The sequence below is a fragment of the Rhinopithecus roxellana genome, chromosome 14, assembly GCF_007565055.1.
Source record: "Rhinopithecus roxellana isolate Shanxi Qingling chromosome 14, ASM756505v1, whole genome shotgun sequence".
NCBI classification, from domain to species: domain Eukaryota; kingdom Metazoa; phylum Chordata; class Mammalia; order Primates; family Cercopithecidae; genus Rhinopithecus; species Rhinopithecus roxellana.
Window position 1 is genome coordinate 3,155,046 of NC_044562.1, and position 15,565 is coordinate 3,170,610.

Genomic DNA, 15,565 nt, shown 5'->3' on the forward strand with positions numbered 1-15,565 from the left:
GCCTCAAAATCACCCATGAAGCTATTTGCTTATGATTCATGCTGTTTTGGGTACAAATACATTTCTTAAATTAAAGTATTTATCACAATTTCTGTTTCTTCTTCCTTATACATGACTATGAAGATTTTACTCCAGAACCTCCTGATTGACTCTCACTGCTCCATCCCACCATCATTTTGTATTCCCACCATGCTTTATTTCTGAAAAGTTGTTTTTGCCTCACATGTCCAAATCTACCAGTGACTGTGTTATGCCCTTTGTTCCTAGAATTTCCTATCTCTTTCTTGATTGACACCTTTAATTTCTTCTCTGCCTCTCTCTTCAACTTTATTCATAGATGACTAGACCACCCAAGAGACCTATCGAAGTCTACATTTCAAAGAACTTTGCCTCACCTCGGTTGATAGTAGGAGGAACTGTATAGCAAGAGGGTAAAAATTTGTTAGAATAATCTTCATAATGGATAAATCTACATCTGCTATATCCCCATTTTATTCCCATAGGATTGATTGCTTCTTCATAGTTACATTTAAAGCTGCTCATTCCTACTTTCATTTATTTGACTGAGAGTTCCATGAGACTAACTTGGTAGACATTTATTATATTTTTTAAGTTAAAGAAAGCCTGCAAAACATTTAACAAATTTAGCAATCAAAGTACTTAAGTATGAGATTTACATATAAAACCTAAAGTAAACAAATTTATTTTGTGTTTCAATGGGAAACAAAAGAAAGTGTCTATCTCAACCACTTTATAATGTCATATTAATTGAGAAGAGTATAAAGGTAAGGAAACCATCATTTAATGGCAGAATGTGTGCCAATCCATTTGGTGTTTTATATTCATCATTCTCACACTGAATGTATAAGGTGGGTGCTGTTATGTTAAATTAGCACTTTTAAAGAGAGAGATGCAGAGAAGTCAAGTAACTTGCTTAAGATCATGTAACAATGAAATGACCTTGCCAAGATTTGAACCTCGGATTGTGTGATTGAAAACTCATGGTCTTTCTTCTGTATCTTGCTGTCTTATATATAGGAAGGTTAACGAGGCATACAGGTATACTAAGGAAGCAGGGACTGCTGATTACTTGTATAACATTTTGAAATATGATTTTTTATTGGCCTCCCTTTATTTTGGTGCTTAACATTTAACATCTAAATTAAGAAGATATTATCTTTATATCTTTTGTAATGCACCACTTTCAGAGTTATCCATCAAACCAGTTGGAAGTAGTTGTTAGAAATTCCTAGAGACTGCTGATAACAGTGCTAAATATCTTTTCATTAGTTCCCTTCATTAGCTTCAATAACTGAATATATTAACTAGACCTCACACGTATATTAATCCCATAACTTATTAATGCTCAGAATAAAATTCAATTGTTACATTTTTAAATACATGACTTGATTGCTGAAAGAAATAGAAGTGCTATTTAAGGATTTTAAACACAAATTGTGACTGTTGAATGTTGCCTCTTTAATTTTTTTTCAAATAAACACTAAAACCACTTTTTACAAACACTTATATACAAAGAGACACGACTTCAAAACAATTTAACTGTGATTTAGTAGTGGGTAGGAAAAAAATAAAGCTCTCGTTACAGGCAGCATAAAAATTTTTCAAGAGTCGTAGGAATAAAATGGCCTCCTTAAAGTAACTTGTATAAAATTTGATCTACTGATAAAATTTAATTCTGCCTTTCTTCTTTAGATACTCAGTGTTAACTGAAAACTGATTTATATTTAGAATGAGTTATGACAAAGTACCAGTTGAATTTTTAACAGACCTAGCATGTAGTTCCTATCCTAAGTATTTTGTCTGCTTCCTGCTGACTGACCAGCTGAGTACCAATGGCATTACCTGCAGCTTGCCTGGCCTGTTGACTAGAGGCAAATGCACAGAGCGGCTGCTACTAAGGAGGTGAGACCACAGAAGTGCCAAAAAAAAAAAAAAAAAAAAAAAAAGCAGTTTAAATAGAGATGCCTAAAGCAAAAAAGAATACAGATTTTCTTTTAACTGTAAGGCTTACTCGTTTTTTTTTTTTTTTTTTTTTTTTTTTCTTTTGAGACTGAGTCTTGCTCTCTTGCCCAGGCTGGAGTGCAGGGGTACAATCTCGGCTCACTGCAACTTCTGCCTCCTGGGTTCAAGCGACTCTCCTGCCTCAGCCTCCCGAATAGCTGGGATTACAGGCACCCACCACCATGCCCGGCTAATTTTTGTATTTTTAGTAGAGACAGGATTTCACTATTTTGGTCAGGCTGGTCTCGAACTTCTGATCCTGTGATCTGCCCGCCTTAGCCTCCCAAGGTTCTGGGATTACAGGTGTGAGCCACTGCACCCCACCCAAGGCTTACTCTTTTTTTTTTAACTATTGAAATAGTTTTACTCAGACACAAGCTAAAGTACTTCACAAGTCATGCAATTAGAACACTCTTAGGTAGAGTGATGTTTGGAGTAAGGTGGGAAGAAGTAAATGGTGTGCATACCTTCGCTTGCCCAGCTTTTGTGATGGCAGGAATATTAAAGTGCTGTCCAGTGTAAAAATGTACCCCACTGAACAGGATCACTGCAATTGAGTCTCCTTCCTTCTCAATTACTTCAAGGATATCTTCTATTCTTAAGGTTTCTTCCCCCTAAATCAAGTTAGGCACAAGTTAGGTTATATCGATAATAATAAATTTGTAATTTCATATTGCCGATCTAAATTTCACCATGAGCTCTTTTGCATTAGAAGATTTTTTTTTTTTTTTTTCAGATTAAGGCTCTTTAAAAATCTGACATAGGAGTAGCATTTAAGCGTAATTTTTATGATTAAGAAATGATAATTAAAAAGTAAAAAGTGGTTTTTAAGGTGAAAGTCTGCAAAAGCCTAATTGTTTGATTTATTCTCTAGTTTTTAAAAATTAATTCATAACATTTCCACAGCTATAAGTTGTTTTCTCCTTATTCCTGACTAATAAAACACCATAAAGTGCAAGAATTCCATTATATAGCAAAATAAATGATCAGAAATTGGTATTGTATTTATCAGTCTAATATCCTGTTATTTTTTTCCAAAAACATGCCAGGTACGGTGACTCACGCCTGTAATCCCAGCACTTAGGGATGTCAAGGTGGGCAGATCACCTGAGGTAAGGAGTTCGAGACCAGCTTGGCCAACATGGTGAAACCCAGTCTTTACTAAAAATACAAAAATTATCTGAGTGTGGTGGTGCATGCCTGTAATCCCAGCTACTTGGGTGGCTGAGGTATCTACCCAGTAAGTTTTCAATTTTTTTTTTTTTTTTTTTAAATGGAACTTCACTTTTGTTGCCCAGGCTGGAGTGCAAAGGCATGATCTTGGCTCACCACAACCTCTGCCTCCCGGGTTCAAGTGATTCTCCTGCCTCAGCCTTCCAAGTAGTTGGGATTATAGGCATGTGCCACCACATCCGGCTAATTTTGCATTTTTAGTACAGATGGGGTTTCTCCGTGTTGGTCAGGCTGGTCTTGAACTCCCGACCTCAAGTTATCTGCCCACCTCAACCTCCCAAAGTGCTGGGATTACAGGCGTGAGCCACTGCACCTGGCCATGAATTTTTTCCAGTGCTGCCTGACATGATTTTGAGGTCGATGCATCATTAATTACATTAATATATGGGGGAAGCTCATTAAGATATCATCCTATAGTTTACTTTTAATTTTTAATTATCTTGGTATTTGCCAATTACTCTGCTCATGTTAAGAGAGTATGTGTGTGTGTGTGAGTGTGTATGTGTGGTGTGTAATACCCTCTCTACTAGAAGAAACTAGGAATTTGTTTACAAAATGGGCATCAATAAAAATTGGCATCCCAATATTAACTGGATTGTTATTAAAATCTCTGAATTATTAAGTGAAGTGTATTTTATATAAATAAAAGAATTTCACTAATTTTAAGTAAAATTAATAACTTGGCAATCCAAAACTCTATTCTTAAAATAATCTATATGGTTTACCCACTATAATTTCCAATAAAGTGCTAAGGAAAATATTATAGATACTAATACTTAATTTATATCTAAAACAATCAGTATTAAGCACATAAGAAATATATTTCTTGATGACAGGATATGGCCCTCTCTCATGTTGATGTATTCTAGGTAATGCTCAACAGTGGTCCCAAGATTATGAGTAACTCATGAAACTCCACAATATTGGTCACTTATGTCATTATTAGTAGCTATATTCATTTTTGCTAGAAACTAACAATTTATATCCTCTCAGGTGAGAATTTTTTATTCCATTAATTTATTGCATGTTGGCAAATGGAAATGAACAAAGTATATCTTTAATTTATTCAAAGTAATTCTGGGTTGAAAGAAGTAATTGTTCAAACAATGACTTAGTGGCCTGGGATCCTCTTATGTGAAACCCAAAATTTATTCTGTATGATTCACCTAGTGACAAATTACACAAGTTGCAGGGTTTACATGTCAAAGTCTGTGCAGCTGAGCCTTATATCTCTATTAATGTAAAGTACACATTTAGGTCTTAGGTCAAGCCTGATTAGATACATGCTTTTATTATCTGTTTAAATATAAACAAGTCTCAGAGAATAAAGTAACTTTCCCAAAGTCACATACCCAGTAAACTGGAGAGTCTGAGACTTCACTGGAAATATTAACCAGGCTGTAAATCCCAAACTCTTCCCATGATACCACATCCCTTTCTCCACTATCCTACTCTAAACACTAAAAGAAAATTTCTAATACTTAGAATAAGAGGGGACATGAAAGATAGTCACGATTCCATTTCAACAAATAATTCTGGTCTTTAGCATGATTTTAATGGCACCCATGGGCACGACATTTGAAATTGAAAATGATATACTGATTTTGTCACCCTTTTCCCATCCCATTGAAGAATATGGCAGACTCCAGTGGTATTAACAGAAAAATAGTTTGCTTGCCATTTGGCTAGCCCTTGAAAAATGAAAATAAATACACATCTGAGTTATTCTCTATTTTAAGCAAAATGATCTAATAGTAACAGAACTATGGGTCCTTCATGCTTTCTTGAAAGTTCCATTAAAATAATGAAGATTTTAATAAACTTTTGAGGAAAATGAAGAAAAAATGGATACTAAACAAAGCATGATGAATATTTCTTTCTTTCTCATATACCTCTCTTGGCTTTATCATCCGCATACTTTCTTCAATGTTAAGTCCGTGAAGTTGTAGTTGTGACTCAATAGCATACTAAAAAGGAAAGATGATTTATTTATCAAATCAAGCTGAGAGCACAGAAGTACAATGAAATAACAAAGTAAAAATAAAGGCATATTATTATATTAAATCCAAGGTGAAGGTTAAAACACCTAAACAAGATACACAACAGAGAAGAACCACTTAATAAAATTCACATATAGAATTCTGAACATTTTTTGAGATGGATGAAAACAGAGGGATCTTCTTGATTTAAGAAATTATAAGAGATTTTAGAATAAGAAATTAAATAATCTAAGTCAAAGTCAGAATTTGCAAAATAAGCAAAGTGAATAGTAGCAACTCATTGTGCTTGAACCTAGGAATAGAAATGGGTTACCCTAGGAAGAGTAAGTTAGCTAACAAAAGGCATTAAGAAGTTTACTTCATAAAGAGTATCAGACATGTATGCAGATAAGCCACCACACCAACCTGGAATCTTTTGCAGATATTAGGATTTTGATCCATTTTAGTAAGATATTAGGGTTTTATTCCTTTTGACATAATTACTTGCCCTGAAATTACAAGGGCTAGAATAATAGACAGCAATAATACAGAGAAATAAAGTTTCTCTAACACTAAAACTAAAATATAAAATGTACTTTTGAAATTAATTAATTATTTATTTATTTATTATTTACTTTATAAAGACGAGGTCTCACTATGTTGCCCAGGTTTGTCTCAAACTGCTGGGCTCAAGCGTTCCTCCTGCCTTGGTTTCCTGAAGTGTTGACATTACAGGCATGAGCCACTGTGCCTAGCCTTACAACGTACTTTTACTTGTGTTTATGTCTGAAACCATTACATTTCTTATCAAGAACAAACATCTCATCCAGTAAGAAACTACCAAATTTCTTATCAAGTAAAGTAATGTGACTTTTTTTTAGTAAATCACAAGAAATATTTTTAATCTCTAATAAATAATATTTCGATAATAATGGGCCAACATGCTAGCATGATATGAAAAGAAACTGGACAAATAAAAGTTTATATTCCTATTCTATTTAGCTAAAGGGTTAAGCACTGGGGTTTGTATTCATTTGATTTCATAAAACAGCAACAAGAATTAATAAAACATTTATAACTGCACTTGATTTAGACCAGTGGTTTGCTCAGTGTCTTTAAAAAGACTAATAAATCAATGCTCCTATTCAGTCCTTTCTTCCCTTAACAGGTGTTTTACTTTAACACAAGAAATAAAGCTATAATCTATTAAAAAAATCTAAATCCAAAGCATTTGACAGATCTTTTTATTGTAAGATTGCTTGGAAAAGCTTAGTGAGTAAACATTCAAGTCAGGCAAATGATACGCTGCTCTAGGAAGAGTAGAAAGAACAGAAATATAATTTGAAGAAGTCCTTACATGATCAGAAGGGAAGGCTTTGGCTTCTAGAAGAATTTTGTATCGTTTTGGCGTAGGCTTAAAAAATGATAACTGCAATAAAATGGATTTATTGAGAAAGCATTAATGCACAATTTATACATTTGTTCATTTTATGCCACACTTTCATTTTATAATCTCCAGTATTTTAAAGACATTAATTAACTCAACATCTTATGTGTTTGTCAGGGCTACCTTTTCAATTAGCCTGTTTCCAGTGAATTGCAAAGAGACAGAAGATATTGGCTCAATTTGCTTATCAATGAAACAGCAAACTCAGGGAAAAATGTGAATGAGATAACAAATCCTCAAACTTTACTTATATATTAGTTGATGAAACTTAAAGTCTGATGATTAACAACAAAAAAAGATGTTAATTGAAAAATTAGCTTCCCAAAGCATTTCATGGTAATTTTGATGGCATCACACTGAAATATTATGGTCTATGTATGTCTTATTTGTATTGACAGTAGCTCATTTGTTCAGTGAAGCTCTTTCATTTCTCCACACCATTCCTAGAGAGTGATATTAACAATAATAACAATGAAGATAATAGCTACTATTAACTGGGTGTTGATCACTGGCCAGGGTGCTAAAGCAATTTTCACATATTATTACATTTAATTATCATGCAGATCTTTGAGGTAGATATCATATTTCTTATTTTCTCATTTTTACAAAGGAGAATGTTAAGACTTAGAGATGCCAAAAGCCTTTTTTCAACCTCAAATAGGCATTATGTAATTTAGCTCGGAGTCAAATCCAGGGATATCTGACCTTGCAGACATGTTTCCAAAACATACTTAAAAAATGAAGTCAAGATTCTTCAAAGCATTGGGTAATCATCATTCACACAATATCCCAAATAGATAATATCTTTGACATTTTAAGGTAAAACTATTTATTAAGATGTAAGAAGTACTTCAAACACATTACTCATTTAAGGTACTAGCCCCCTTTTTAAAAATTTAATTCCCCAAGTCTTTTTTAACCTATATTAATCTACAAAAGTATACTGATCCACTAACTCACACTGCTGAAGCTATTGGAAAATTGTCTTTCCAAAAAGCTCAGTGCTTTGCTAGCATTGTACATCACTGTTTTGTAGGCTTGCAAGTAATTTGCCTATTTACCCATCATGGCTCTTATTCTTTATTTTCCCAGACAAGAACTGTTCATTATTCTAAAGCTCTTCTCAAGAGTCAACTCTTCCATGATCAGGAAGAAGCTATTATATCATGGTCCAGCATTTCCTAGTAAAAATGAAAATAACCTCACAATTTATTTTTAAATAAGAAACTCCCAGAAGCTCATGAATTAAAGATAGAAAAACATCAGATTCTGTAAATGAATGTGTTCTAAATATTAGTGGGAGAGAAAACTTACCAATAGAAGATGTAAATTTACAGTCAAAGCATTCATTAGGGCTATTTCTTTCTCATTGGCTCCTGTAAAATAAGCATATCATAATTTAGATGTTTCTATTATGTCTAAAGATACTAAAAAAACAAAGAAGGAAGGCTTCACTCAATCATTCTTAACGTCTTTAGAGATAAGGGCGTATTTGATGTGTCATCACAAAGAAATGGAAATTTTCCCACTTGACTCGTTTTATCAAATGATATCTGGACTTAGATGCACATAGCTAGCTAAAATTATGTTTCTTTTATGATGTAGTAAATAACAACAAAATAATGAAGCATTTGCTTTTGCCTGTAAACTAAAAAATGATATATTCTATTATCAGCTCAATTGTCAAATTCCCAAGGAGCATATTTTTGTGGTAAGTATATCTTCAAAGGAATCTAAAAAGATATTAAGGCCAATTACGTTTTTAAAGTTGGTTGCTTCTAACATCAAATTAAAATGCACCTTTTATAAAAAGAGGTTACTTTGTGAATCAAAACTCACTGTTATTACAGTGAAATACATAACAAGACAAAACAGCTGCATAGCAAATTATGACCCAAATAGCTCTGACATTTATTCATACATGCTGAGATAAAAGATAATATAGACATGTATTGTCTGATGAGAAAATATGCAAAAGTTAGATATCCACTACATAATTATTAATATAATCTGATCTAATTCCTGCTAACAAGGGTTTTGACACTAGAAACAGACCCAGAGACAGGGAATACACTGGTTACTTAAGAATTCAAAGCATAATAACAACAATAATAATACTTTCCATGTTTTGAGTTCTTATGATGTTTCTTCAAGGCAATTAGACCTGTGTAATAGAAATTATGTCCCTTTACTGTCACTGAGAAAAATGGGATGTGTACCTTAATGTTTGAAGGCTGAACTAGATATTAGAGAATATGTATAATACAAATCCTACATTTTGTATCCAGAGGGATATTTCTGAGAGAGTCCTATTTTAAAAGAATAGACAGTAAGTAGAATAAATCTAATAGATTCCAGGATAAGTTCACTAGAGGGAAAGAGCCTTGTAAATAAGTATATAATTTAAGAATTTATATTTCAACATAGCCATTTAAGGAAGGACCTGTATCTTTATTGTGTCAAGGAAAACTTCTTGTTGGATTTGCCACATAGATTTCTCCATTTGACAGACAAGGTTGATGAACAAGTGGTGGAAGTTAAAAGATGTATCTCTGATCATTGTAAGGTCAATAATATCTAACGTCAAGGGGCAATAAGAAAAATCTCACTGTATATTCCTAGAACTAAATAAAATTTGTCCTAGATATACTAAATAGATATGAATATAAGCTTATGTTGCATATAGTGACATATGCCTTCTTCTTCTCCATGTTTCAAAGAGAAGATTTCTTTGAAATATGGTTTAAAAAATACCACCATCTTCATCATATTTGTTTCTCTACATTATTGTGGAGGCTAAAGCAACTCCAAATTGGGTGTTAACCTGACATAACGACTTCTGAGTAACCCTTATTCTGGGAATGCCTTTAAGATATCTGTTTAAACTACTGCTCCCATAAATCCTGCCCTTAAGCAGATTCACATAGCATTCTTGCCTTTCCCTGAGAGGTTGACTTCAATTGTTCCACACAATCCTTCCTTGTCTTTTACATGTAAATTCTGCCTCTGGTGGGTAATGGTGTGGGGGGGTGGGTGGAGGGGGTAATTCACTATCTAATCTTGCTGTTGCCAGTTGCAGGGACATCATGACTTCTGTTTCTCACTCCCTATTAAATGTTTCTTTCTGAGAAACTGGATTTGTCAGTCTCTTTCTTGGGCCTTTCAGCTACCTCCGATTTGGGTGATAGGTTTGCATAAATTGCTGACCACAGAACAATTATAGTGTGAATTTTTACTGCTATTTCTAAAACAAACACTATCTAAAGTAACTTGTTCTTACTCTTGACTCCCTGTTATTTACACACATCTTTTGGGAAAACCATTTATTTAAAAAAAAATGGCAGAGTGAGTGGAAGGAGGAAAGAAAAAGTAATATGAAGAAAAACACAGAATTAGTAGAAAGAGAAGCATTTCAAAGAATAAAGTGAGGAGAAAATTAAAGAAAAAATAATTATCACAAATAAAAATCAAGAAATGGAAGAGGCAGGAAGGAGACTTTCTGTAGAAGCTCAGACATTCCTTTTTTGCTTAAATATTATATTCTGATTAAAATGGATATAGTGGTAGGCTGAGGCAACCACTGGAGCAAAGGTGATTCTTGTTATGTTTTAGCAAAGAGACTGGTGGCATTCTGCCCCTGCCCTAGAGATTTGTGGAACTTTGAACTTGAGAGAGATTATTTAGGGTATCTGGTGGAAGAAATTTCTAAGCAGCAAAGCATTCAAGATGTGACTTGGGTACTGTTAAAGGCATTCCATTTTAAAAGAGAAACAGCATAAAAGTGTGGAAAATTTGCAGCCTGACAACACGATAGAAAAGAAAATCCAAATTTCTGTGGAGAAATCCAAGGTAGCTGCAGAAATTTGCATAAGTAATAAGGAGCAGAATGTTAATCCCCAAGACAATGGGGAAAATATCTCCAGGGCATGTCAGAGGTCTTCACAGATGCCCCTCCCATCACAAGCCCAGAGGGCTAGGAGGAAAAAGTGATTTCATGGGTGGGACCCAGAGCCCGGGCCTGATGTGTGCAGCCTAGGGACTAGGTGCCCTGATTCCCAGCCACTCCAGCCATGGCTGAAAGGAGCCAAGGTACAGCTCAGTCCGTGGCTTCAAAGGGTGCAAGTCTCAAGCCTTGGCAGCTTCCATGTGGTGTTGAGCTTGTGAGTGCACAGAGGTCAAGGTTTGGGAACCTCCACCTAGATTTCAGAAGATGTATGGAAATGCCAGGCAGATGTTTGCTGTAGAGGTGGGGTCCTCATGGAGAACCTCTGCTAGGGCAGTGCACAAGGGACACAGAGTCCCTACTGGGACACCACCTAGTGGAGCTGTGAGAAAAGGGCCACTGTCCTCCAGACCCCAGAGTGGTAGATCCACTGACAGCTTGCACTATGCGCCCAGAAAAGCCGCAGACACTCAACACCAGCCCATGAAGGTAGCTGGGAGTGAGGCTGTACCCTGCAAAGTCATAGGGGTGGAGCTGCCCAAGACCACATGGGAACCCACCTCTTGCATAGCATAGATGCAAGTCATAGAATCAAATACAAGTCATAGAATTTGATGCAAGTCATAGAATCAAAGATCATTTCAGAGCTTTAAGATTTGACTGCCCCACGGGATTTTGGACTTGCATGTGGCCTGTAGCCCCTTTGTTTTGGCCAATTTCTCCCACTTTGAACAGCTGTATTTATCCAATGCCTGTACCTCCATTGTATTTAGGAAGTAATTAACTTGCCGTTTATCTTACAGGCTCATAGGTGGACGGGACATTCCTTGTCTCAGATGAGACTTTGGACTGTGGACTTTTGAGTTAATGCTGAAATGAGTTAAGACTTTGGGGGACTGTTGGAAAGGCACGATTGGTTTTGAAATGTGAGGACATGAGATTTGGGAGGGGCCAAGGGTGGAATGATATGGCTTGGCTGTGTCCCCACCCAAATCTCATCTTGAATTCCCACATGTTGTGGGAGGGATCTGGTGGGAAGTAATTGAATCATAAGGGCAGGTCTTTCATGTGCTGTCCTCCTGATAGTGAATAAGTCTCATGAGATCTGATGGTTTAAAAAAGGGGAGTTTCCCTACACAAGCTCTCTCTTTGCCTGTTGCCATCCACATAAGATGTGACTCTCTCCTCCTCACCTTCTGCCACTATCGTGAGGCTTCCCCAGCTACGTGCAACTGTGAGTTCTCCATTAAACCTCCTTCCTTTGTAAATTGCCCAGTCTTGGGTATGTCTTTATCAGCAGCTAGAAACAGACTAATGCAAGCCTTATTGCTGATATGGAGAAAGTTTGAGTGATCTAGTCAGATTGAAAGAACACATTCCTCCATATATCACAGCCTTGAGCCCGACACATCACATCCCCCCATATGCCTCCACTTCCTGGGCCCAACACAAACACATTCCTCCATATATCTCAACTTTAGAAGAAAAACAACACCTGGAGAAGCTCCGATAAGGTTACAACCGTTTGTAAAAGCGCAGGAACCAATAAGAAGGCTGCTACAAGTATAACTTAAAATGTAAACCAATTGTAATGCTGTAACCTAGAGAAATGCCTTGTTCCTCTGTAACCTGACAAGTCCTGTTTACCTCGAGCTATAAAAAGTAAGCGCACGCATTGTTTGGGGCCCTCTTGTATGTTGTAGAACGGAGGGACCAAGTTCGAACTTGCATTAAAGATCCTTGCCGCTTGGCTTTGACTCTGGACTCTGGTGGTCTTCTTCGGGGAATAAACGGTCTGGGCATAACAAGATAATCAAACCAGCCCCAACATTCCATTAAGCCAAAGCCTAAACCACAGCAAGGCCCCAGTTCTCTTCAATTCTTTGATGCCTGACAGAGGTGAGGAAGATATAAAAGAGAAGTGTGAAACTAGCACAGATAGGCTCATAAGGTTTAAGGAAAGAAACTTAGAAGTTCAAGGTGGACGTAGCTCCCAGGAAGAGGAGTACATAGCATAGGAGCCAGGCAGTGACCGGGGTGCAGCAGTGCCACTGCCTGCATAGGGTCCAGGTGCACTTCTGTATCATCGAATGCAGATCCTTTTATTGATGATTTCTTCAGTGGACACAATTATTAGATCTTAAAAATTTGTTCATTTCAATTGTGAAAATAGAGGTAACTACTCTTTGTAAATAAAGATGCATCCAGTCCTGACTTGGAGGACCCAAGGATACAAGAAACCTTGAAGAGCAGTCTCTCAACAGGGCATCATGACAGCAGCAAACTGAACCCTGCTCTTTTTCAGCCTATAGCTATCCTGCCTTTCATGATGCCCATGGTATTTCTGTAGATGATGCCAGCAAAACGGAGAAAGTCCATGGTTTTACCCCAGGTTTCTTATATACTTACATATAATCATAGCACATAGCATTATCAGCAGAAATGCAAACTGTAATCATTGTCCAAGAGTATATTACTAGGGGCAGGAGTAATTGCTTCTTCAATCTTCTCTGGAATAATCCCTAATTTTGGCCCAAATGAAGTATTCCCAGGATAATCTTTGATAAAAAAACCTGACCTATCATCTTTCTCAACCAAGTCAATGGAATGAATGTTTTTGCATCCCGAAGTTTTGGGCCCATTCAAGGGATGAAGGTAATGGGCAAGGAAGGCAATGTCATGGACCATCTCAGAAGAGCTGAGAGAAAGGCTGTTAAAGAAACAGCAATATTCAGCAAAGTGCTGTTTGGGACATTAACTTTTATTCCAATGTCTTCAACTACTTTTTAAAAAGACACAGTATAGTAAGCTTGAAGAGGAAATCTAATCTGCAATAGAAAAAATAGAACTCTTCTATAACACAGGTGTGTAGTGGCGAGTTTTAAGTGAATCTGTCTGGTTCCTACTTGAAAATCTTCCTCTCTCAAGATTTCAGTTTAGAGAATTCTACTAAAGTTTCCTTGGGAACCTCAGAGGTGTCTGTGTTAACAAGATGACTTAAGATTACACATACTGAGGTCGTTTACAGGTTGGTCGTGTCAGGGGTAAGGGTGGTTGGAAAAAGAGCAACAAAAGGATATACTGTTTGACATTACTCACAGGAGTTGCTTGGGGAAGGGTGAGGTGAGAATCAGCCCACAAAAGGGTACCATGAAATTACTAATAAACTTGTCTCAACTTGGCTATTTGAAATACAAAAAGTGCAAGGTGAAACACAATTGCTGATGGAGAATCTGCAGCAAGTTACCTAGAAAATCAAGCTAAGATAATTGATGCAGGCTTCACTAAACAATAGATTTCCAGTGTAGATGAATGAGTCTTCTACTGGAAGAAGATGCTATCTAGGATTTTATGGCTAGAAAGGAAGTCTGGGCTACAAACCTTCAAGGGACAGGCAGAATCTTATTCGGGGTTAATGTAGCTAATGACTTTAGGCCAATATTTATTTACCATTCAAAAAATCCTAGGGCTGTTAAGAATTATGCTAAATCTACTCTTCCTGTGCTTTATAAGTGAAATGACAAAGCCTGGATGACAGCCCACCTTTTTACAGCATGGTTTGCTGAATATGTTAAGCCCACTGTTGAGAGTTACTGCTCAGAAAAAAAGATCTTTTCAAAACATTTGGTGCTTATTGACAATGCACCTAGTCACCCAAGAGCTTTGATGGAGATGCACAAGGATATTAAAGTTTTCAAGTTTGCTAACACAACATCCATTGCGCAGTCCATGGATCACGGAGTAATTTTGACTCTCAAGTAGTCTTCTTTAAGAATAAAATTTGGCAGCTGGGCAGGGTAATCCCAGCACTTTGGGAGGCCTAGGCAGGTGGATTGGTTGAGCTCAGGAGTTTGAGATCAGCCTGAGCAAAATGGTGAAACCCCATTTTTACCAATGATACAAAAATTAGCCAGGCATGGTCGCATGTGCTTGTGGTCCCAGGTACTAAGGGGAAGCTGAGGCGGGAGAATTGCTGGAGCCCGGGAAATCAAGGCTGCAGTGAGCTGTGACTGCACCACTGTATTCCAGCCTGTGTGACAGAGCAACTCTGTCTGAAAAATAAAAAATGAAAGTAAAAAACAAATAAAAAATTTAAAATAAAAAATGTGGAAAAAAGGCCAGGTGCGGGATGTCTTATACCTGTAATCCTAGCACTTTGGGAGGTTGAAGTGGGTGAATCACCCGAGGTCAGGAGTTCGAGACCAGCCTGATTAATGTGATCAAACCCCATCTCTACTAAAATTATAAAAAGTAGGCAGGGATGGTGGCGCCTGCCTGTAATCCCAGCTACTTGGGAGTTTGAGAACAGGAGAATCGCTTGAACTTGGGAGGCAGAGGTTGCAGTGAGCTGAGATTGTGCCACTGCACTCCCACCTGAGCGACAGAGAGAGACTCCTTCTCAAAAAAAAAAAAAAAAAAAAAGAACATTTTGTGAGGATGTTGTTGCCACAGATAGCAATCCCTCTGATGGATCTGTGCAAAGTCAGTTGAAAACCTCCTGGAAAGGATCCACCATTCTAGATGCCACTAAGAACATTCATGATTATTGGGAGGAGGTCAAAATATCAACATGAACAGGAATTTGGGAGAAGTTTATTCCAACCCTCATGGATGACTTTGATGGGCTCAAGGCTTCAGGTGAAGGAAATAATTGCAGATGTAGTGGAATAGTAAGAGAACTAGAATTAGAAGTGCAGCCTGAAGATGTGATTGAATTGTTGCAATCTCATAATAAAACTTCAGCAGATGAGGGGTTGTCTTTTATGAAAGAGCAAGGAAAAATGGTTAAGATTTTGAAGATGGTGAAGATGCTGTGAACATCGTTTAAATGACAACAAAGGATTAAAATGTTTCATTAACATAATTGATAAAGCAAGCAGTGGCAGGATTTCAGAGGATTGCTTCAAATTTTGAAAGAAGTTCTACTGTGAGTAAAATACT

The 15,565-nt window shown here is 36.7% G+C and overlaps 1 protein-coding gene across 3 annotated transcripts in view; it reads right to left on the reverse strand.

Annotated features, from left to right (window-relative positions):
- The window catches only part of KYNU (kynureninase), a 162,503-nt gene that overhangs the window by 74,129 nt on the left and 72,809 nt on the right, over nucleotides 1–15,565 (reverse strand). For all 3 annotated transcript variants that reach the window (XM_010353829.2, XM_030916883.1, XM_030916882.1), the window contains 4 exons: nucleotides 7,996–8,057; nucleotides 6,592–6,663; nucleotides 5,148–5,222; nucleotides 2,490–2,636 (listed from right to left, as the gene is read on the reverse strand). In XM_010353829.2, the coding sequence (XP_010352131.1) occupies nucleotides 2,490–2,636; nucleotides 5,148–5,222; nucleotides 6,592–6,663; nucleotides 7,996–8,057 (356 nt within the window). The remainder of the gene's footprint in view (nucleotides 1–2,489; nucleotides 2,637–5,147; nucleotides 5,223–6,591; nucleotides 6,664–7,995; nucleotides 8,058–15,565) is intronic.